Below are 24,904 nucleotides of genomic sequence, written 5' to 3' on the forward strand. Positions count from 1 at the left end.
TATTGATATAGGCATAAACAGTAATTAAGTGTGGCACTTAAATCTTTGAAAACACCATTTTTATTCTTTAAATTTATATTAAAAAACTTTCATGTGTTAATAAGTAAATTTATTATAATTGTTAATAAGAGTAGGCGTCTGAAGAGACTGTTATGACTGCTTCTTTTATACATCATCATCATCTCCAAAACAGATTTGATCATTACTGGATCCAGTCACTCAGTGCAGGCTTAATTAGGAGGAGACATTAAAGCTGCAGGATCTGCCCAAGCACAAGCCTTGGCTGAACTCCGAATAGAGCCATATTCGATACATGATGCACTTACTCAGGGTGCAGAGACCGTTATTTCCACATCCTAGATAGTGCACCTAGACAGGGAGTAGGGAGCCGTTTAAGATTCGGCTCGCTGTAATCCATTTAAGCCGCGCATGCGCAGTAGAGCGCGTTCTGGGAGTGTCGAGGCGGCGTTCACTGACACTGTACCCGGCGTTAGACCAGCGCCAGTGTCTGCTTAACGGGTTACTAGGACTGACTGGCGGCTTAATAACAGTGGACTGGGAAAATACGCAAATATGGCTGTGGCTGCGGAACGAGACGTGTGTGTGAGAGAAAAATGACACTGAATTATTTCTTCAGCAGCTTGGAGCTGAACTGAACGACCTCGGGAATACACAGACCGGTATCTGTCGGCTCTGGGGTCGCTTTTTGTCCTCGCTTTCACACACTTTCTGCTTCTTTTTTAAGAAAAATAACACTGTTGTCTTTTTATAACGTTTTTTATTTTCGTTGTTTTATCTGTAGTGTTTTTGAAAAAAGAAAAACAAACAAAAAAACAGCAGAGCCTCGGCTAACTGTCGTGTATCCTTACGGGAAGACTCGGAATAACCGACTTGTCTTTCTCATTAGCGCTAATTACAGAGAAATGGCTACAATTTCCAGAAGTGAAACACTCAATCTCTTGCTTTCTTTTTCGTAGTGTCTGTCGCGAGCTAAATATTTCCTCAGATGTGTGTTTTTTTTTCCTGCTTTGTCCCTAACTTCACCGAATAGATTATTTTACTAATAAAAGCCGTTATTGTTATTTTTTAAAATATACTCGTGTAATTTGAAACATGGCGGACCGTTTATCCAGGCCTTAGTTTAACGCTGGTTTAGGTAGTAGATGATCCAGGTAACTCGTCCAGGTGTGTTGTTATGAGCCCTAGATGCCAGTCACGTGCTGTGGGCGTGTCCATCACTGCGCGTCTCCACGGAGACTGATGGACAAAGCGGGAATTGGCATCTGCCTAAGTCAACCTCAGTCCAAGTCAAAGGTCACCGGGGTCCCAATGCTGCGGCCTGCCCTGGGTCTGGAGGGTGTGGAGGAGAGGGACGAGGAGCAGGAGGATGATGGAGAGGAAGATCTGCGAGATGGAGGGATTCCGTTCATTGTGAATCGGGGAGGGTTGCCAGTGAATGAAGAAACGTGGGAGCGGATGTGGAGACACGTGACCCGGATTCACCCACAAGGAGAGGAAGTGGAGAAGAGGATCCGGGGAGTCACTGACCTACCCAAGGTCCATATTCTCTTTCTGTCTCAATTTTCATTCAGTGTATATGTATAAAACTTTCAACTTTCACTACATCTACATTATCAGTTACTCTATGCTTTCTTCTTCCCTGGTTCCAACCTGAGCTTGGGTTCTGTCAGAGTTTCGCATGTACTTCCTGTGTCCTTGTGGGTTTCTGCCAGGTTTTCCAGTTTCCTTCCGCCTCCCAAACACATGCATGTACAATTCATTGCCCCTTAAGTGTGAATGTGTTTGACCCTATGTGTGTGGGTGTGCATAGTATCCTGTGATGAACTGGCATCCCATCCAGGGTGTACTAACCCCCACAGCTCCTCACCAGGATAAAGCACTAGATGTCCTTATATGGTGTCAATTTATAGTTTTCTATTCTTATTTTTGCTGCTTCTGTCCCTATATTCCCACCTATTCCTATTCCCTATTCTTCATCTTGTATCTTATTCCTTCAGACCTTCACAGTCTCGCCTATTGTTCATGGTATATATTTCTATGCATTGTCAGCTATGCTCCTTCTATCCGTATTTCTTTTATGTATTCTTATGTTGTCCTTTTATATTCTTAGCGTTTAACATTAACATCATTTGAAATCCTCAAACACTATAATGCAAAAACCATGTCATCGGTAAGATCATGTAATGTTTGGGCCTGAATAAGTTACAGAAAAACAACAGTCTCTGTGCATTTCCCAAATTCTTTAGTGTTCTTTATATTTAGCTAGTATGATCCAGCAAAATCTGTGAGAATGTAAAGATTTTTTTTCTACGTATAGTCCATTTTTGTCTACTATAACATACACTTCCTTGAAATTTAAGCAGAAACATCAGAGCATATCTTTCTGATATTGATTTGGATATCAGTCACACACTGCTGTAGTCATTTCCACATGATCATCTGCACATTGCTCACCCTAACCCATAAGCTGAGAATTTCCAAAGCTTGCCCAGTGATCCCTAAGCTGCATGGCAAATTTCAGATATTCATCGGGCATTAGCATTCTCTTCGTTTACAAGTACAAACATGCTTCATTTATTTTAGATTTGAAATAAAAATGTTGTATATGTGTTCAATCATGAACATAATACAGTATAACCTTGCTCTGTAGCAAGCCACTGCTTTCACATGGAGAAGTTCATGCAGTAACACAGACAGGAAAATGTATCGTCCATTAGCACATCACCACACAGTACATCACATGAATGTAATGGGAGTCAGATGACAGATTGCTGACTATGCAGAGTGAATGTAACTGGTTTGATATGAGCTCATAGCTGCTTCGCGGTAGAACATCATGACATCATTCCCGTTACACACGCATGTCTTAAAAAGCCTGAAATCCTGATTAGAAGATTGCATAATTAACATGTAAATATTTTTAATACACATACATACATAGTGAGTAATCCTGAATCCTGATGAACACATTTATATTCAACCAATAAGGACACGTTATTCATTCAAGAGCACTAAGAAAAGATGTGTTAAAATATAAAATGCTGATTACGATACGATTTAAATATTGCTGAGTCTGAAAAAAAAATTACTTTGGCCCAGTATCCAGTGCCAGACTTCCTGGCTCCTTTGTAATTCAGTTTTCGGTATACATTTACAGAGAGTATACAGTCTAGACAAAATACATATAGAGAAGCTTAAATCCTCTTTTATGAAATGTCAAAAACACAAAAATGTTAGCGATTTCATTCCGAGCTATCTGTTAAAACAGGAATACGGTGATCTTGGGGGGGAAAAAAGGCCAGAAGCTTAGAAATGGAGTCAATCTGACAGATTCACTTCCTTCTAAATGCTGTCTCTGTGCCTCAACTCAACGTCTCTTTGTTTATGTCATTCCTTTGCAAGTGAGCAATTAGGATTCTGACCATGAGTTTTGCCCTGAAGAGAGGATCTGCTGTCAGAGCGAATGAGAAGATATTCCCCAGCTGCACTCACTGCACCACTGTGTTGTGCTCTATCTCTTTAATCCCACAGATTCCTGTACCTACTGTGCCTACATACCAGCCAACCACCAGTATTCCACATCGCCTGGAAGCCATACAGAAATACATCAGGGACTTGCAGTATCCTTCTTCCAGTATACAGCTGGAGACATTCGAAATGCTGTCCTTAAAAGCTTACTTATTGTATACATCATGGCACATGGTTGATGTAGCAGCTGTTGATTTTAGACATGAAAACATCTGACATGATGGTTAGTCCATTGTAGCTCATATCATTGGTGCATTTAAGTGTTATGTTTGATGTTTAGCGTTGCAAATTCACGTCAGACAGAGAGAAAGTAGGCCACAGAGATGTGATCCAGACACGGGTATGAAATATTTACAAGTTGGCTTCAAACAAGAGACCACAGTTTACAATTTCAGTCCCAATGATATATTAGTGTTAAATACTATCCTTATATAGAGATTTCCGTAAACATTTTGAGCAAGTGTAAAATGTACATTGTGTGCCTTGTGTTCAATTTGGTGTCATTTAAAGCTGATGTTTCTGTATGCTGCTTGTTTCTCCAGTAAATAGGGTTTATTTGAATTATGTGAATGTGCATTTTGTGTAATTGTTATTTGTGTCATTTGAGTACTTTGAGTTCAATTTGGTGTCATTTGAATCTGCCGTTTCTGGATATTATGTCTGTCCTGTAAATATTATTTACTTAACAGTGTTTAACCAGGTACAATCATACTGGAACCCAGTTTTTTGAGATCAAGAAGAGTAGACCTCTCACAGCGTGAGTATCTTGTTTAAAACAGTCTCATTCTATACTCACTGTCCAGTTTATTGGGAATATCCTGTACAATTATCCAAATACCCAATCATGTGCCAGTAGCACAGTGCATGAACTCCTGCACATACATGAAAATGTCTTCAGGTCTTTTTCCAATCATCAACTATCCAGTTTAGGCAAATCTGTGCCCACTGTAGCTTCAGATTCTTGTTTTTGGCTGAAGGGAGTGGAACGTGATGAGGTTTTCTGCTCTTGTAGCACTTCCACCTCAAGGTTCCATGTGTCTGATGACCACAGTTGTAAAGAGTGGTTATTTCAGTTCCTGTCAGCTTGCACCATTCATGTCTTTCTTATTAACAAGCTATTTCCATGCACAGAACTGCTGCTCACTGGATGTTGTTTGTTTTTCACACTATTCTGTGTAAACTCTAGAGACTGTTGTGTGTGGAAATCCCAGGAGATCAGCAGCTTCTGAAATACTCAAACCAGCCTGTCTGCCACCAACAACTATGCCACGGTTAAAGTCACAGAGATCACACTTTTTCCCCTTTCTGATGTGAATAATGACTGACGCTTCTGACCTGTATGCATTGTGCTGTTGCCATGTTTGGCTGATTAGATAATTGTATGAATGTACAGCTGTTCCTAATAACATGGCTGATGAGTGTACAACTCTGCTATAAATATGTTAACAGCTTAAACTGAAATCCCATACTGGCCCAAGCTGGTTTATGCTGGTTTATACTGGTTTGTGGTGTTGTGGTTTTGTTGGTGCACCAGCATGGTCGTGCTAATTAACAGAACCTTGCTGGTACAGCTGGTCTTCCTGGAAGAAGCAGCATGGTCGCATTATGCTGGACACATTCGTGTGAGCTGTTTTTAGGAAGGAAATTACAAGCAGCCCATGTGAATAGGTTTTTATTTGCTCATGATGTTTCATATCTTTGCAAGAGTCTTGTTCCTGTTGCTGTTTCTGGCATGGTGAGAAACAGACACAGGAAGCAGCTGAGGATGTTTATGGATTGGCTGATTATTATTACATGGCCAATGACTTCAGCTGAAGGAAATTTGATTTTAGCATCACTTTACACTGGCTGTGTGTGATCTGCTCAAAACGTCATAAATGTCAGAGTGCTTTATTTTTAATACGTGACGTTTTGAGCAGTTTTATTTGATAATTATTTATACAGACCTCTGCTGAGAGCTGTGTCTCATTTTCACTTTTATTTTTCATTCAGGGTCAATGGTAAATCCAGAGTCTTATCACTGGGCAGAAGACAGAAATACACACTAATACACCCTTGACAAGATGCTAATTCAAAAGCAGGACACTGCACACACACTTGAGGGCAAATTAATGTGTTAGTGAGGGGAAAACCGGGTCCCCAGAGAAAACCCAAGCGGAACACATTGTTTGGAGTAACAATAGATAAAGCTGAGCGTGTTGATATTTGATATCAATGTCTGTTTCTTCCACAGGTTAATGGACATAGCAAAGGAAATGACCAGAGAATGTCTACCAATCAAATGTTTGGAGGCTGTAATCCTTGGAATGTATCCTTCCACATGGACCTAACTGCACACGTTCTCACATCATTCATATTATTAGCATAAAACTTTAATGGAATGATGATAGCCCAACAACACATGGATACTGCAGATAAATAGAAATGTTTTATAGCTCTGAGATGAAAAGTCGTAAAGTCATATTACATCTTGTCAGATGTATTACTGTAAAGTATCCTAGACTTCTTTCATAAGATTTTTAACACCACAGGACTGTAGCCCTTGAGGTCCAAGATGTAAAACAAAACTCAGACAAGACTGATCTTCTTGCCAGACTTCATGTCTAAAGTTAATGTAGAAAACTTTTGTGTAGCTTGATAGAGCAAAGAGCACAGAAAAGACCAAAAAAATTATCAAAGGAACAACAGATTTTACCAAATTGCTCACAGTGAGGATTCATGGTGTTTTATATAATGTATGCTAAATATTGTAGTCACAGAATGTTGATTGATACAAATGCTAAAATTCTGAGGCTATAACATCATATTATAAATAACATTAAGCTAGTTTTATGCCAGAAATCTGCTTTAGTGCCACTCTGATTGGACCTACGTTCTTATTGATAACAAGCAAAGACCCTAAGCCCACTGAAAGAGTACTGAACCTTACATTTCTTAACCTGACCTACACTGCAGTTACCTCACCAACAGTATGCCAACTGTGGAGCGCTTCCCCATCAGCTTTAAAACTCAGTTCTCAGGGAGCCACTTCCGCCACATTGTGTTGGGGATCCACAACGGCGGCCGGTTCGGGGCTCTCGGGATCAGCCGGCGCGTGGATCTGATGTTCAAGCCGCTGGAGTACCGCACACTTGCTGACTTGCTGCAGGAGTTTCAGACTGCCTATAAGGGTTACTGGCACACACTGCGCAAAGTGAAGATCGGCCAGTACGTGTCACACGACCCACACAGCGTGGAGCAGATCGAATGGAAGCACTCGGTGCTGGACGTTGAAAAGCTGTCAAAAGAGGAGCTGAGGAAGGAGCTGGAGAGGCATACACGTGACATGAGGCTCAAGGTGAGCAACAAGTCTGAGACATGACTCATTATGTCTCACGGTGTACCATCATACAGGTATATATTTACATACCAAATTATCACCAAATAAATAGAGAGCTGAACATAGTGTTGTTTAAGTTTATTTTAGAACAGAGCAAACTGGGTGCGATCAGCTGCTCCAGTCAAAGTGTAAACACAGATGTGGTGGATAAGCGGCTTTGGGACTATTTAACCGTGTAGCACTGTGACAGTATGACAGCCCAGAGACATGTTTCCTACAGTATCTATTAGAGGGAGGAACAAACCTGGCTTGAGTTTCGGTTGCCTCAGCCACAGTGTAAACACAGCATTGTCAGCCTTGTCAGTGGCTTAGAAAGCTAGAAATTAAACCGACAGCGTAGCAGCAACGGCTGTGGTGTACTTAGATGTACAGTAACTTGTTTATCTCAGTGTCGCAGAAATGGCTCTTCCTTTTATCAGGCTTAGGCTAACGTCTATTTGGCATGCCTGCTTTACAGTCAGTATCCCTTTCTTATAATGTGTATGTATTAGGGATACACACCAATTTTGAAATGAAGATCGTGATCACTGAACTGAGACAGTTGATGATGGTATCACAAATCAAGGGTAGTTTGCATCTAATGTGGTGATTTTGAATTTGGACAATTAAAATGCTAGAAAGTTGTCTGTAGCACACAATGTCACATGATAATCACAGTATTCAAAACAAAATAACACTAATATTTTAATTAAACATAAAAAAGCATCGTCTTTCACAGTATACAAGTGTGTATTCTCATCCTTGATATGTTGTTGTAGCATTCTACATAGAACCTTTAATGGTTCCCATAGGGACCAACCAAAGAACCCTTAAAGGGCTTTAGATTCAATCTTCTTTCTTTGACTGTATAAAATGAGATATTAAAAAAAGAATTATGGTTAATATAACAAAATTAGACTTGAAATAATTAATATGATTAGTTAATATGCCACCACAGCATGCAACCAAATATATAACAAAAAAGACATGAATGGAAAGCTCATAGTTTAATGCAACAGAGTCAATAAATTAATTGGGGAAACCATAGAAAGCTTAGACCTTGGGTACATTTCTATCTCCTGTCCGTTTAGTAAGCATCAATAGTATTAGTGTGCTGAACTGAGCTCAAGGAAAAAATGTTGCGTGCATATATTTGATCTAAATGCATGCTGACATCATGCCATTTATGCATTCATCATATCCTAGCAGTATTTCCTCTTGAGCCATCAGCCTAGACAGCAATGGAAAGAAATTCTACTCACATGTAATGTACTTAATTTAATCACTTTTCCTCTGTTTTGCATCACACATGACTGGAAACATCACCCGATAACTGATTTAATTAAGAAGGTAATCTCACTGAATGGACATAATTCCATTATTGAGGGAAGGATTTTATGTCAGCTCTTCTCCTGGTGCCGCCTTCAGCACTTTCCCTCTGCTGATCTCTTGATGTGATTGTGTACGACTGAGCTCGCGTGCTGTCCTCCATCACTTGATTGATGTGCATGGTGTGAATAGCCGGAGGAGAGGTATCAAGTGTACACAGTTATGCCTTCCTCCATTAGATGGTCTAAAATACTGAGTGTGCATACTAGACTTGTTAGCATGGCATCTGACCTCAGGAGGCACGAGTGCGTCTGTTAATGTTCATTTTGAAAGCCATGATAACGTGTCTCAAGATCTCAGCTTTAAGAGGACATCCAATTTTTCAATATAGTTTTTGCTTTAGTGTTGTGACAAATAAGGTGTGATAGACATAGCAGTGTAACTATTAAATTAAGGTAATGAATTTATTGCAGATTGGCAAGCCTGCACCTGTTTCACCCACCAAGGACAGAAGGAAAGACATGGGATCTCCTCTACGTAACCCAGGCAGCCCCATGCGCAAGAACAGCCGCAGTGAGAGGAGGTATTACTCTGTGCATTCAGCTCAACTCGAAAGACACTGTGTACACTCATTAGTTTCTACATGCACACCATTATTACTGCTGCCAAGTAATTCAAAGTGTCAAGTAATACTTGACTTCATACTTCAAATGAGAATTCAAGGCTGTGTTACAAACAGCATTCTGTGCATTAAAGGGTTTAGCCTTAATCACAGCTGAGTGAAGTTTGGAAAGCCTCTGAGCTTTCTTTCTGAACTGTATGAGGACTGTCTATCTGTCCATCAAACAAGTGGGTGGGTAATAAATGGCAAGCCGTGATATGGGTGTTGTCTACTCGAAAAAGCATGCAGCACACTTCAATCCACGTTTTAAGTACAAAAATACACAAACACCAAATTAGTCAACCACTCCCTGACTAATGTTATCTCTTAAGCTAAAACAACTTTGCAACTGGGCAAAGATACAAAATCCAAAATAAAGATAAATAATCAGTCATCTATTATTCAGCAGCTTTCCCCCATTTAGATCACAAATAAATGCCAGCACTCCATCACACCTAGATCCATTTTCCGCTTATTAATCATATTGTACTCTCACTCACTGACTCCAGTTTGGCTTGTTTATTCTTTCACACTCACTCTTTCTCTTCCCTGATTGGTTGGTGGCTCTCACCTGTCACAGTGGAGTTGGACTTCTGGAGCATAATAACGTTTGATCGGTGCTGGCGTATGATGTACACTATATGGCCAAAAGTTTGTGGACAGTTGACCATCACACCCACATGTGGACCTTCCCGAAACTGATGCCACAATGTTGGAAGCACACAATTGTATAGAATGTCTTTGTATGCTGTAGCATTACAATTTCCCTTCACTGGAGGCCTAGGAGCCTAACCCATACATGTTCCAGCATGACAGTGCCCCTGTACACAAAGCGAGGTCCATGAATACATGGTTTGCCAACATTGGAGTGGAAAAATTACCTGACCCCTGACCTCAATCCCACTGAATCCCACTCAATCAGGTGTCCGCATGCTTTTAGCCATATAGTGTATGAGTACATACATAGTATGTCAGTTTTTACTGACACAGTGCTGACTGTGAATAACATATCATTATATAATAGTTAAAAAATGTTAAAGTAGGAGCAGGCAAGTTAATGGGAAGAATTACTAGAACATTCAGTAGGTATTCAACAGGTAGGAAGAAGGTCAGACAGTAAAAGTACAGACATGAAATACCCAATTAAAAAAAAAAAAGTCTATTATGGAAATTTTTGAAACATTAGTGTTAATGTAGTTACTACTATAATATTGCACCAATATTGAAGGAATGTTTCTAAATGTTAAGTAACCAAGCATACCTAGAACTGTAAAATTCAGAAAACCAAAAATTGTGAGCTTGGCTGCTGTGGATTGATGAGAGAGAAGTTTTATTTCTCAGCAGTAGTCACATTTCTGACCCTTTTCTATCTTGTTATAGGCTATCAGGTGAGAAGAAGTCTCTGGATCCAAAAGCCCCAGCTGATATGAATGGATACCAGATCAGGGTGTGAGCGAGGTCTCTTATGTTTGAACCATACAAGTCACAACAGACAGTCTGGCAGCCAAACCTTTCTGGGTAGATAAACTGATAGAGGACAAAAAGAAGTCTGAAGAAGACATTTTAAAGGACAAAAAATGTTTTTAAACACGTGGGACAATACACCATGGGTGAACTGTGTCACAGAATTGTAGTAATGTAAAATTTTGCAAATGTGATGCCATGTCACTTTTAACAAATCAGCTGAGCAGCTCCACTTCAACAACCACTTTTGTAGAGACTCAACTGAGTTGTAAATTCATTGCACTCAGCTACTTCCTAACTGTGTAAATATGGCAGTGTGAATACCTGTTTATCTTGTTCTTGTTTTTATTTTTTTCCCCTAGTTTTTAATCCACTTGTCAGGTGCCTTGTAAATGCCTCACAATCAAGCCACTCTTCTGTTAGCACGGCTCGCAGGGTTTGAGTTGCTCGACATTCAACACATCTTTCAGATCTTCTGAAGACAGACAGCTGCTGGTTACGCAAACAATCTGAAACACATCTTGTTATTGTTGCCTCTCTAAACCAAATACAAGATTTAATGTGTGTAGAAGAGGAAAATCCAGAGTGTCCATGGTCAACTCGGTTACAGCGCTTGAATATTATTTAGACTTGGTCCACACTAACATGGGTCAATTTAAAACTGCTTTTTGAATCCACTCTTCAACGTAGATAAATCTGAAAATGCCGTAGTGTGGACAGAATAAGGGAAAACTGAGCATTTTTGGAAATTCTAAGATGGCAGAACCTGTTACGATGCTGTTTTCAGTATTAGCTTTTTTAATGTCTTATTTGACTGCTTTGTATATTACACAAGCAACGCTGTGCCGTGTGTTTTTATGTTTTTAATTGTTGCAGTCCAGTGGATGTCAGTGTGTTCGACAGAGTTACCAGTTGTACAATAAGCATCAAAAAGAATGAAAATGACTGAACTGACATAAAGGTTATGGGTCACACTCTCAGCATGCCATTTTTTCATCGCTTAACCATTTAATTGTGGACAGGAAAGTTTGGAAATTGGACTGAAAATACCAGTGTGGCCAAACATTAGCCTTCCTTATCTCCACTATTTAAGCAGCCACATTTGACTGAGTTTTTGTTACTTTTATAATAGATGTTATTTTAAGCATTGAATGCAGATGATGAGTCTTATTCTTTTTTTTTTTTTGTATTAAACGTTTACATTCTAACCACTTTCAAATGCAGTCGAACATGCTTAGAAGGACAAGATTTGACTCCTTTTAGCAAAGTAAATATGGAACATCAGTTTGTGAGAAATACAAACTAGAATGTGTTTTTGTTTAATAGTGAATGTCTGATTATCAGACACTGCATTTCTAATGTCACTTAAAATGCACCATATACTGCAACTGTCATTTAGATTCTCGTTGTTAATGATCTTTTAACATTGTAGCTTCAAATGTAAAGCAGAATGACAATGAATGCTGATTTGTGTTATTGGTGGATTGCAACTGAAATACACAAATCACCACTGACATTTTAGCCACCACTAAGCTTAATAGACTATACTTCTGAACAAGCCAGTCTCGCTAGCTGTTGAAAGTGCAACAAACTGTTAATCAAGTCATCACAGCCAAGAACACAAAGAATAGGATTTCACATTTGTGTGTGTTCTGTCTCTTAGCACCTGCTTGCACCATTTTGTGAGCCATTTAAGCATGGAACAATGATCAGAGAGTCGCCAAAGTATTTCCCCCAGCAAAGTGTTAAAGACTGGAAAAAGTAGCTGAGTGTTAGGCGTTAGAGAGAAAAGGCAGCTCTATTGTGTTTTTTTTTTTTCCTTTTCCACAATGGAAGCTGTTTGCAATTCTTAAGAACAAAGAAACTTTGAGATCCACAGAGATATCATAGTACTGTAATGTTTGCTTTCCTATAAGGAAAAGATGAAGTTAGGCAATATGCAAACCACATGCTGCGCCAATGACACACACATGAAATCAGAATAAACAGCTTACATCTAGTCTGTCTTGAACTGGATTTAAAACACGGTGGATTTATCATGGAAGCCTGAACCTAAGCTGTGGGAGACATTATTCACTGTATTATTGCTAATGCTAGAAAATTTGGTAATTATGACAAAGTTTTACCATATAAACCAGACCATAATCGCTTTAATGATAAAATACTTTTGAATAGCATACAATCTTGTCCTCCTAGCACATCTCTGGCAAGCCCTTAAATGTTATATGTAGGACCCTGCAATAGAGTTTCCTTTTCAGAAAAGGTTTCAAGAAAAGGTACATTCAGCATTTTCCATGTTAGAAAATATTTTGGTGATAAGACAGCACAACTTCATTTGTCAGCGTTGATTATTTCAGGTAATGCCCCATGTATTGGCTTAACTCAAGCTTTAAAACAAAAGGTGCTGACAATTGAACTTGGATAGAAAATACTAAAAAATGGAATATGACTGAAATGCCAGAGGCTTGGCCCTCTAGGGAACTTGTAAAGGTTCAGGAAAGAGTTTTCTTTTCAGAAAAGGTTTCAAGTAGAATATATTTACAAAGCCTGAAATAGTGTATGTTTAGGATGAATATGCATGTAGATGTGTGGACAAAAGAAAACAAGTAAGTAAACCAGAAAGATTTCTAATGTTGTCCTGAACCTCTACAGTCCTGCAGAGTTTTAGTGTCAGACTGGAACTAAACTCTGCATGAGAGAGATGAAGTTTTAGAAGCAGGTTAAAAGCAAAAATCTTCTGAACAAAATTATGTTAATAGGACAGACTATGAAGTTGATTTATAGGAACAAAAGAGGGGAAATTTTCTCCATTAGAAACTGGAAGTTTGGGGAAAATCCAGAGCCAGAGAGAGTGTGTGTTTGTGTGTGTGTGTGAAGTTAGACTGTAACTTATGAAGAATAACCTGAGGAATTGTTGACCTACTTTAAAAATGTATTAACCCATAGCTCTACTTGAACATGTGTGCTGTCCTTTGGGAAATATCTGCTTACACACATGCTAACAACTTTAGGAGCAACTGCAAGTGAACAGCAATCTATGTTACACTGAACTCTTGTGCTGCTTTTTTTGTTTCCCTCCCTTCAAATCACAACTCTTGTTCTTGTCTGTCTTAGCTGAAAAACCCATGTCGCCAAACTTTGCTCTCAAAACAGTCTTTATTCCGCAAAGATTTAATCAGCATTAGGTAGAGGAAAACAATATTAAAACCAGTGCCTGGTGTTGTGTAATCCGTCTTTTAGGCTCCATCTTATGTAGTTGAAGTTCACAGATTTGGAGCACTTACATGGTGAACAATAAAAGGTTCATGGAAGCAGGCAGACAGAAGAGAAGGCTGAACTGCTTATCGCCTATAATAAGACATGTGAATAGCTGCTGTGCCTCCTTCAGTGCAGGAATAATGCACTCGTGCTGTGTAACTCCTCTCAGTTTGATAGTGTTCCAGCGGAGGCAGCTGGGAAACTCGACATATTCCAGCCTGCAGCAGAGTAGTACTGACTTCCAGACAATACCGTCATCTGAATGTGTTACACAGTGAATGTGTAAAAACACCCCTCGTGTTTGAAAAGAAGCAAGATTTACCAGGTTGATTACTAAATCTGACAACTGAAGCAACCACTCAAATCTTATTTCTTGTTTTATATATTATATATAAAATCAATTAGCCCTGAATTTATTAACCAAATGTGCACATTTTCAGAGATTTGTTTTTTGAAGGGAGGACTGGTTGAAAGCACATTAACTTGCACTTAAAACACTGCCACACAATAATACTATTTATTGGCAAGATATTTTATTTTTTCTTCCACTGAAAGAATATGAAGCCGCTCAAAACAAAAGCAGGTAGTCTCCAATATAAATTCAAAAACAAAATGAGGTACGTTCAGCATTTTCCATGTTAAAAATGTTTTGGCAACAAGACTGCACAGCTCAATTTGTCAATGCCCCATGTATTAGCTTAACTCAAATTTTAAAACAACCTTAAGACAGCCTTATCAGTTTTGGACAGCAAATATAAAAAATGCCATTTGCCTAAAATTACCTTTAGAAATTGCATCAGTCAAAAGGAGGAAACCATTTAAAATGATAGATGATGTTCAGAACTGGGCCATAATCTCTGACGGGAAGAAAACTGTTTTACCCTGTCTTTGACTTTCAGTAGTTGGAACAATGAGAAAACACATCTCTTGATTAAGGCCTCAAAGAAGTTACAACAGTGCTTGGGCTTATAACAAAGTGCACTGCATTGGGGCCCTAGCGACACTGGGAACTTGAACTTGGGGTCATGTATGCACCGCTTGGCTGCGTCACACTTGCTAGAACCCTGATCACTCAGCAGAGCTGAAACTTGGCCAGCAGACTGAGGTGGTCAGATGGGAATATTTCATTTGGGAGTCCATTCAGCAACCAAAGGTCAGCTTCAGACAGCAGAGCAAGACGGCCAAGCAACTTCAGACCCTTCTCTTTGTCTGTAGGTAGGTATAAAATAAGACAGTCCATAAAACAAAATTCATACACACACCGGGGTGGACAAATCAGTAGCCTGGATGTCCGGGACAAACAGATTGTGTATCCAGGCTATTTGGTTTTTTAGTATGTAAAACACCCGTGATTCGCTAGCATCACTGTGATTGACAGGGGAGAGAGTACATCATCCCTCCCACCCAGAGAGCTCCCACCCATAGATGGCTGTGTTGTCATCAGGATGCAAACTCAGTGATCTGATGATAGGGCAAAGTAGGGCAATTTTTACTAGTTGTATTAAATAGCATGGATGGGCAACTTATGACCTTTTCATAATCATGGACACACAGTCACTTTGACATTAAACATTGAGAGAAGAGATGCTTCTTCAGAAACTTGCGCAGGAAAGTATTAATGCACTTAACAAGCTAACTAGCTCACCATACATTATTATGTTACATTAACTCTCAGTTTTTAATTTCTTAAATTGGCAAATATGGGACTGAGCAGCATACTAGAGCTTTAACTTAACTGGTAGGCTAGCTAATAAATACATCGTTTGTCCACCCCTGCACACACAACTCTTCACATGAAACAGCTGTGTGTATATTCTACTTCACTGGTTTGAAATGAGATTATAAACATAGTGTCCTGTGGCCTACCATCACAACCCGTAGTGTGTTCTCTCCGTGCGGAGTAGAAGATGTAGTCGACCATGGCAGCTCCATGTGAGTGCAGCGTGGTGACTGCACAGCACTCAGTGCCTGATATGTTTTGGCTGTACACAGAGCTTAGGTTAAAGCCATGACATATGGTGTTTCTGAAATGCCTGTCAAACCAAAACCAAAAAGATCTGTTACTAAAGAAAATGTTTTTTTTTTTTCTTATACAGTATCCAACATAAGAACAACAAAAAAAAAAACATCCAATAACATTATTCTTAAGCATCACAGTTTAAGACAGTTTTAAGAGTCAAGTTCACCTTGGAGGAATTGGCTGTGTTTCTTCAGGAGCTGGAACAGAATATATGTGTGAATATGTTTTACAAATTAAAAAATGCATAACAGAATCATGATTTTAAATGATTGAAGGAAATGTTAAGCACTTTACATAAGACGACAGAGGTTACAAAAGATACAAATTGTGCTAAAATATCAAACCACTGATAAAACCTTATAAAACTGTCCAGTATAGCATGTAGCCTTGTGCCTGCATTGTGTATCAAAAAAAAAAAAAAAACCCTGATATGAGTCAGCAGATTATATCAGATATGCCAACATCTACAGTTATCCCTAGCATTTACGATTGTTGACTCCTTGCTAAGGTGATACGGGAGACACCTTACTGTCAGACTAAAATTACCCTGGAATAAAAGCCAATTCACTGAAGGGTAAAGGACACAGGATATAAAGACCCTTTTCAGTTACTTTTGATTTTATCTAGATGAAGTTTCACCAGTGAATTAGCAAACATCTTGTGAGCCAATGAAAAACAAAGTGTTGAACATTTTACATTTTTCACAAAAAGCATTCAATAATAAAAGCACAGAGTAAAGTATGCTGTGAATCACCATTTAATATTTTCTTTCAGGATGTATCTTCATTTAATAATTATAATTTTATGTATTGAGCTATACTGTGTACTTGTTTGAGTCAGACAGGTTGAATTGGTTGACACTGCTTTACGATTTGTTTTATACTCTATTAAGTGCAACATTATAATGGCAAGTACTTACACTATATGGCCAAATGTCTGTGGACAACTGACCATCACACCCATATGTGGGTCTTCCCCAAACTGTTGCTACAAAGTAACACACAATTGTCTAGAATGCCTTTGTACACTGCAGCATTTCCTTTCAATGGAACTAAACCTGTGTACAAAGCAAGATTGCTAAAGACACTAGCTACGTTTACATGGACACTAATAATCCGATCGTAATTGGACTAGAAGCACAATCAGATCTAAAAAGTCACATGTAAACACGTCAATCGGAATGAATTGGCCAAAACCGATTAAAATTTCATTCGGATCGTAAGGGGTGGTTTAAACCTTTTCTAATCCGATGGAGAGGACATATAAACACTTCATCAGGTTGAAAATGAAACCAGATAGTTCTGCGCATGTGCAATGACATACAAATCACGTAATGACGTATGACGCACGGCTGTCAGCGGTATTGGGGCTCTGACCGTAGCCTCACCAGGTGCCATGTTCCCCTCCACCATTGAACATAGTGTCATAAATGACTGTCGTGTCATCCTAAAATTCTCCTTCCACTCCTCGTCTCTGAAGTGGTGCAAGACGACGTTGTCCCACCAGTCCTTGCTTCGGACCCTCATCCACAGACGCCTTGTTCTGGGCTCGGGAAGGGGCATTTAATTGCTTGATAAATACACGCATTACCGCACAAAACATCACGCGCTCGTCGTCTTCTAATTAGCAGCTGAAATAGGCAATTGTTAAGTCTGCTTTTTAAAACGAAAAAAAAAAAGCAATGGCAAGAGCGTGGCTGCTAGTATCTGCATGTTGGAACGGCTGGAAACGTGTAATCGTGCACTGTGCGCATGTCAGAAGATTCTGTCATGTAAACGCGCATATCAACCCGATTACTTTATTCAGCGTTCTTGTAAACACTGCGATCGGATTAATCAATCTGATTGATTTCATTCCGATTGAAACAAAAAGTGTCCATGTAAACGTGACTATTGTTTACAAAGTTGGAGTAGAAGAACTCAAGTGGCCCTGACCTTCTTGCCAGACATCAGTGCCTGACCTCTTGTGCTCTTGTGGGTGACTGGGCACAAATCCCCACAGACACGCTCCAAGATCTACTGGAAATCCTTCTCAGAGGAGTGGAGGCTGTTATAGCAGCAATGGGGAACAACTCAATATTAATGCCCATGGTTTTGGAATGGGAGGGTCAATGACCAGGTGTCCACATAGGCTTTTTGTACTAATATATTCTCTCTCTCTCTCTCTCTCTCTCTCTCTCTGCATGCTAGGATTTTGTTATTAGCAATCCTTAAGGGGCCTTACACTAATTTATATTTATAAGCTGACTCATGTTGAATCAGGGAAACATATAACAACAACCCAATGAGTAGCTCTATGCATCAGTGAACTGAAATGAGATGATCCCATTGTAGAGGCTCATGACTCAGCTGGTGTGAGAAGACAGTCAGTGTCACTCTACTCATTTTCCACATTTGGTGCTTGGAGTCAAAATGATTAAAAATAGGTTAGATAGTTACTCGGAGTGTTGTCGGTGACACCTGGTATGAGCTCCAGGTCAGGGGGCCGCACACAGGCTGCCGGGCAGTAACGCAGCTGCCGCAGGAAGTCATGATTGTACTGCAGTTTCCCTGAAGACAGAATAAATATAGCTTCACTCACATGCACACACACACACACACACAACAGCACATATGCCTTAAAATGGAGCTACACACTGGCACCAGGATATGCATACTCCTCAACTTTGCAGATTGACTTCCGTTCAGTTCAAAAAGCTGCATTCTTGTCTACACTCACACGGAAGTACTTTTTCCTCAAATAATTCATAATAATGCACTATATATACACACACACACTTTTATATATATATTGAGACAAAAACAAAACCTGATTACACCAAGCATGTTTAGCAGTTTTATATATAGTAGTATATACAATATACAATAATATATATATATATATATATATATATATATATATATATATATATATACACACATACATACACATATATATATATATATATATATATATATATATATATATATATATATATATATATATATATATATATACATACACATATATATATATATATATATATATATATATATATATATATATATATATATACACACATATATACACATACACGTATGTGTGTGTGCGTGCGTGTGTATGAGCATGAGCATGACCATGAATGACAGGGCTGAGCAGACTAACCACAAAAATGGTATACACACATACGAATAGAATCTCTCACTCACACTTGTGGGTATTCTGGGAACACACATACATTTGCTGACCTGATTCTTTGCCTTCAGGCTCAAAAATGTCATAGTACCGACAGTTATCACTGATACCCAAGCTGCTGGGCCACAAAGGAGCGTAGAGCCGCCTGTGATGGGTTTTGTAGGACAAGTCCTCCTGACCAGACACCTGCAATTAAACATGCAAACATGACCGTTATTTCTTAATCATGTTAAAACATTTATGTCTGTTAATCCACAGCTTCTATTCTCTGTATTTCTTCTATTCTTGGTGGAGAACATTCTCTAGTATTTTCTGAAAAAGTGGGTATGCTGTTAACAATAGTTCATTTAAATAAACCTCTTTGAGAAAGAGCAAGTGTAAACTTGCACTAAATTGCCTCGTACTCACTCACAAATTCTCTCTTGCATTTTCTTATATAATTTGTTATTTTGTGTATATTCACACAGATGAGTGAACAGAAAAAAATGAAGGAAAGACATGAATAAACGAGTGGAGAAATTGAACAAGTGCAGATGGGTCCATACAAGTGTACTGCAAGATACATACAATGCTGTCCTGTAGCATGTATAAAAAGATCTACATGACTTTGAAAGAGGGTTGTTTATTAGGGCACAGTTTCACAAAGAGTATTTCAATAGGAAGGGTGATAAAGATCCCAGAGATCTAAATGACATTTGCATTCAGATTTAATGGAAAGCCATCAGTAAATAGTGTTGAGAATTGTGTGCATGTGAATTAGCGTGTAATGTGTAAGGAAAAAGCAAAGAGTAACTGTTCCTCAGGTGACTGAGAATGTCAGTGAACCTTTAAGTGTGAGGACTGAGACGCACCATCCAGTTTGGTAGTCCATGGTAGTAGAGCTGGCCCGTGACGATCAGCTGATAGAGTGGCATGTTGGGTAAGGAGTTGAAGTCCCCACACAGAATGATCTCGCACTCACGCCCTTTGACCTTACACTGCCTGACCATGCTGTCAATCTCTGCCAGCATTATGGCCAGCTGGGCCAGTTTCACATCTCCCCTCCTGGGGTTGAACAGCAGGTGTGTGTTGGCCACACAGATGGGCCGGAACGTAGTGTCGTCCCCATGCGCTGTGGTTGGCTGGAGGAGCAGCACGATGCCCACATTGTCCCGGTCCAACAGTTCACACTCGTGACGCTGGAACTCGAGCAGGCGCACAGAGAGTTGTGTAAAGCACTTAGTGTTGTAACACACTGCACAGCCATCTGTTTTGTTGCCTGTGCGACGTTTGTACACACAGTCATATCCTGGGAAGGAAAGAGAGCGAGACTTAGTGATGAACATGATGATAATCATGTACGAAGACCTGGTTTCCAAAACACTATACGCTAAACTCTCACGTTCTGTTCATCAACAGAAGTGAATGCTCATGGATCACTACATACACAGTGGCTCGCATCAGCATTCACCCACCTTGAACTTTTTCCACATTTTGTAGTATTAACACCCAGAACTGAAATAGTATGTCATGAATCTACACAAAACCGATTATAATGCTCCTCTGGCTAATCCCCTTTTTACCCGGTCACTGACCTTTGGTGGACGGCGTTCTCTAGACAGAGGCAAGGATGTGCCATATTTTTTCTCATTCTTAAAAATGGATTTAATATTGTCCTCTGCTGTGTTCAAAGTTACAATGGGCTATTTTGCATAAAAATATAATCATGAAATATAATCTAAATAAAGTTCATTTCAGTTCCAGGTTGTTGCACTATAAAATGTGGAAACGATCAGGCAGGGTGAATCCTTATGTAAGTTACTGTATGGCGATGCTTGATGTAGGCTGAAGTATTACTGAATCTATAGATAATTTTGGTAGTGGCTTAAATGTAAAGCATTAGAAGAAGGAAGGTCATGTGATAGAGAAAGTGAAGGTTAGGGAAAGTGCGAACTCAAACATAAACCTAATGACCTAATAAAATTTCAAAAAAATATACTGTTACAGTTGTAACAAAACAGCAAGATCACCAGCAAGGAGATTTTCCAGAAAATGGTTTAAGTAAATACAGAAGTTATTCCCAGATCAGCTATTATAGATGTAAAATGTTCTCACCCATCTCAATCAAGGCTGGATACATCTGCTCTTGGAAGTGATTCTCTTGCACCTCTTGAAGACAAATAATCTGTGGGTGTAACAATATACAGAACCAGAATTAAAAAAACTAAACAAATACAAATTGAAATAGGATGTCTAGTTTTGTGGCTTGATTGATTCACATTTATTTTACACACCTTCACTGTGATCTGTAAAGAACTACATTAGAAACTATTCACGCACAATTTAAAAGCATTAGTGTTGAGCTTTAACTCACATCAGGTTCCCAGGTCTGTAGCTCTTTGAGAATATTCTCTAAACGGTTTTCCCATGCTAGCACATTCTCTGAGCAGTGTGCATACAGCTCTGAGTTAGCCTCTAGCAGATCCTGGGCCAGGATGTTGTAGGACATAATGGTGAAGTCAAACTTAGACCCAGGATCTACACAGGCTGTGTGGGGAGATACGCAGGGACTGGAGGTTTTACCAAGGTCCTCCCACACCCTCCACACCACTAGGAAAGAAAATACAATGTTAATCATGATAGAAACATACTCAGATAGTTGGTAAGTATGTACTGGTTCAGTACTAGTCTGTAGTATTTAAAGATAAAATTCTAACAAAGCCAAAACATACCAATCCAAAATTAGGGTCCATACTGGCCTGCAACACTGAATAAGTCCAGTACTGAAGTTGACATTTAAGTAAAAAATGTCAAAAACCAAAATAAATTTGAAATTAAGTCCTTTTGGTGCGATTATTATTTCCTGCTAAAAACGAATATCTGGAAATAATGAAGTGCAGTACTTATGAAAAAAAGAGTACCTTCAAAATTTGTATTTTCTTGAAATCCTTGGTAGTAGCTTGTGCCGGGGAACTGTAACGGATGATATACTACCTCTGACAGTCCAGGTCCCACTGGAAAATGCCAACCAGTGGGCGTAGGCTGGAGCCATGTGTGATTAAAGGACGGTGCATGGTTGTCCGCCAGCAGCGCACTCAGGTCATACACAAGACTGCCATTACTGGCCTGGGCTTCACTTCCTCTGGTGAACAAGTCATCGGCATACACATCATCAGTGGTGAACAGAGCAGAAGTCAATTGTACTGGTACTTTAGAACCATCAATCTCACTCTCTTCAGCACCATCTGCTGTTGGTTCAAAGGACTCGTTTCCGTTGGCGCAAGCTTGGGATTCTTGTAGGCTTTTCAGAAGGCCATGGTTACCAGAGCCAGCATGTGTCAGTGTGCTGGAAGGAGCTGCTTTATAAGAACCCAAGTGACATGAGAACCCACCTGCTGGCATGAATGGACAGACACCTCCAGCCTCTGTCACCATCCCCTGAAATCTCTGTCTTTCCTCCTCAGAACTAAACTTCCATTTGCTTTCATCGGCAGCAGTCTGGATTTTGGCCCATTCCATCACTGATTCTGGATTAGGATCCATCAAGTCTGCTGAACAAATCTTCTCTTTGTCCTCCTCCAGCTCGCTCTTCTGCTCCACTACCACCTCCGTGATCTCAAGAAGAGGTCTGCTCTCCACCAGTCCCTCAGCTTCCCTCCTTTCTCGCTGAGTACACGTAGGGGTTTCTGAGGCTTCAGGTCCAGCGTTGCACCACTCATCCAACAAAGCAGCCTGCTGCTCATTAAGCCTTCTGCAAGAACGTGCACCACCATCACACACTGCTTTGCCATGAATGATCACTGGATGACGTTTCCACCAAGAGTCTGTAGAAAACACAATTATAAAGAAGTATTTTCCTTTCTTTGGTTCAGACTGAAAAATTTCCAGATAAAAAAAAAAAAACATTCCATCAACTTTCAAACTTTTATTATAGGCAAATTGTAAGTCACACATACAAATACTTAATTTTTATCCCAATTTCCTCCCAATTTATCTCAAGTTTCTGCCTTTTGTATTGTTAAGTAAATTGTTTTAATTCACTGCTGTTGAATGATATATTGTTGAAAAGCTTATTTCGTTAAACAAAGTTATGTAGTTCCTGTATAGACACTTCATTAGATCCACATACTTGAACACACTGGTTCATAAGTCTTAAAGCCAGACTTCATACATCAGGTTGTATTTAACATTTTGTGCAGTTTTAACTATGTAAATATGCATTTGTCATGCATGTGAATAGTGTTTTTAAGGGTGTTTAAAAAATTTAGGATATAAAAATTTTAATTTTAATTGTTTAATGTGAAAGTCTGACCAGTGGCCATGTAGAAAAATGTTTAAAAAAATGTTTAAAATTGATGTTAATGCAAATTATTCATATTTATTATATATCATATGTATTCATATTTATCTTAATATCATAATTATCTATTTTAAACTATATAACTATAACTATATATATATATATATATATATATATATATATATATATATATAACTATAACTATATATATATATATATATATATATGTAATAAAAGTTATATATACATAAAATTAATATAAATTAATATATATTAATATTTTTTTTTACACAGCTTAAAACACAAACCTGAACATGACCATAGGCTGCTAGTTTATTTAATACACTGCAGAAAGAGAACAAAAGCAATTTATATCAAGTTCATTTAGTATTGCTCAGAGTAAAAAAAACACCAGGCCGAATTACAAATCCTCCCACTATACAATACCAAGTGCACTCGTACAGGAAATAGGACGCCATTTGGAACACAACCTGACAGTGTGCCATGTTTGGACATTTAAGAGGCATTTATCTCACCACTTGTTTTCTTTGACAAACAAAGCGTGTGAAAAAACACCAGTAAAACTGTGATATTACACGGAGTTATTTAATTCCATACGAATTTAATAAATGGCATTGTGTGTGAGTAATGTGTGGAATTTAAGTTAGAAAGCAGTTAGCAATGCTGCTATTTGAGTGCTAAAAGTTAGCTAGTTAGCTGAGAGGAGTGCAGCACTGGAACACATGTAGCCGAGCTCCGAGCTTACCTGAGAGCCTAATGAAGAGCTGGGTTAGCGGGTACAGCCCATAATAAATAAGGCTCCCAATCATGGCTCAACTATTAGTGTGATAAGAAAATAATCTCAGAAAAAAAAAAACACTTTATTCATCCCGCTGTCCTGGTGACTGTTTAGCGCGTGTGCGCACGCGCGCGCGTCTCAGTGCACTGCGAATACAAGTGCGTGTAGCACGCATTAGACAGCTGTAAACAAAGCATGGAATCATGGGTAACGGAGTCTAAAACTGTAGTGGGCTCAGGAAATTTGAAACGGGGGAAAGATGTTAGATGCTGTACTGTGTGCCATGCCAGGATCTGTAAATAGAATTTAATATATATATATATAGCATATATTTAGCATAAAGAGGTGTGTCTACTTGATCATCAATCATTTCCCTGCTGGAAAAAAAAAACCAGTAGAAACCATCACAGAAATTCTAATGGTTTCCACTACATATACCATTACAAACCTTCAGCTATCCGTTAAAACCATTACCATTACTGGTCCTTAATGGTATCCACTAGACATAAAAATTCTAACAATAGAAGGCAACAAATTACCAGTAGAGACTCACAGGGACCATTACAGTTTCCATTAAAACCAATACAATTCCCATTATAACTATTATAACCATTACAAATTCTATGAGAGTTTCTGTTGTTTTTTTCAGCAGGGTTTGCCTGTCCATCGAGAAAACCCCGCCTTCTTGTGGACATTCAGGTGTTGATTAATCTAGTTACTAAATATTTCATGAATAGAAATAAATCATGTACTTCAATAGCTAAAGCAAAAACTGTTTCAGGATATTGCTATTTTTAGGCCGTTTTTTTTGTGCAGTCAAAGATTATAGATCATCATCATCATTTTATCATGTGCAATTTGTGTTAATCATTCAATTTGTGTTCATCAGTGACAGTTTCTGACTGTAGGACTGTAGTTAACTGGATATCTTTGGTTTGTACCTGAATAGAATTTGGGAAATTGGTAACATTTTATAGCAACTTTATTCATAAATTTACTTCTTAGTTGGTACT

General features: G+C 38.9%; 2 protein-coding genes across 2 annotated transcripts; one reads left to right on the plus strand and one right to left on the minus strand.

The window, feature by feature from the left end:
* The first annotated feature begins 428 nt into the window (after positions 1-428).
* Positions 429-13,600, plus strand: vash1 (vasohibin 1). The gene is made up of 7 exons (XM_026934213.3): positions 429-1,557; positions 3,553-3,641; positions 4,250-4,306; positions 5,783-5,857; positions 6,505-6,886; positions 8,710-8,819; positions 10,278-13,600. The coding sequence occupies exons 1-7, from the start codon at positions 1,207-1,209 to the stop codon at positions 10,348-10,350; spliced, it is 1,137 nt and encodes a 378-aa protein (XP_026790014.3). The 5' UTR covers positions 429-1,206; the 3' UTR covers positions 10,351-13,600.
* A 530-nt stretch (positions 13,601-14,130) lies between these two features.
* angel1 (angel homolog 1 (Drosophila)) lies at positions 14,131-24,055 on the minus strand. The gene is made up of 10 exons (XM_026934457.3): positions 23,859-24,055; positions 21,714-22,616; positions 21,167-21,402; positions 20,908-20,977; positions 19,665-20,101; positions 18,867-18,999; positions 18,078-18,188; positions 15,806-15,836; positions 15,486-15,652; positions 14,131-14,828 (listed from the first exon to the last, which is right to left on the minus strand). The coding sequence occupies exons 1-10, from the start codon at positions 23,920-23,922 to the stop codon at positions 14,692-14,694; spliced, it is 2,289 nt and encodes a 762-aa protein (XP_026790258.3). The 5' UTR covers positions 23,923-24,055; the 3' UTR covers positions 14,131-14,691.
* Positions 24,056-24,904: the final 849 nt, after the last annotated feature.

Source organism: Pangasianodon hypophthalmus, chromosome 10 (assembly GCF_027358585.1).
Source record: "Pangasianodon hypophthalmus isolate fPanHyp1 chromosome 10, fPanHyp1.pri, whole genome shotgun sequence".
Classification (NCBI taxonomy): domain Eukaryota; kingdom Metazoa; phylum Chordata; class Actinopteri; order Siluriformes; family Pangasiidae; genus Pangasianodon; species Pangasianodon hypophthalmus.

Bases quoted from the DNA above. Each gene is read 5' to 3' on its own strand.
- angel1 (XM_026934457.3), bottom strand. From the start codon at position 23,922: ATGATTGGGAGCCTTATTTATTATGGGCTGTACCCGCTAACCCAGCTC. The intron at 19,000-19,664 runs GTGCGTCTCAGT...GTTTAATTGCAG, and splicing joins ATGGACTACCAAACTGGATG to GTGTCTGGTCAGGAGGACTT. The intron at 15,837-18,077 runs GTAACTATCTAA...ATTCTGTTCCAG, and splicing joins TGTCACCGACAACACTCCGA to CTCCTGAAGAAACACAGCCA.
- vash1 (XM_026934213.3), top strand. From the start codon at position 1,207: ATGCCAGTCACGTGCTGTGGGCGTGTCCATCACTGCGCGTCTCCACGG. The intron at 3,642-4,249 runs GTATCCTTCTTC...GTGTTTAACCAG, and splicing joins AAATACATCAGGGACTTGCA to GTACAATCATACTGGAACCC. The intron at 4,307-5,782 runs GTGAGTATCTTG...TTTCTTCCACAG, and splicing joins AAGAGTAGACCTCTCACAGC to GTTAATGGACATAGCAAAGG.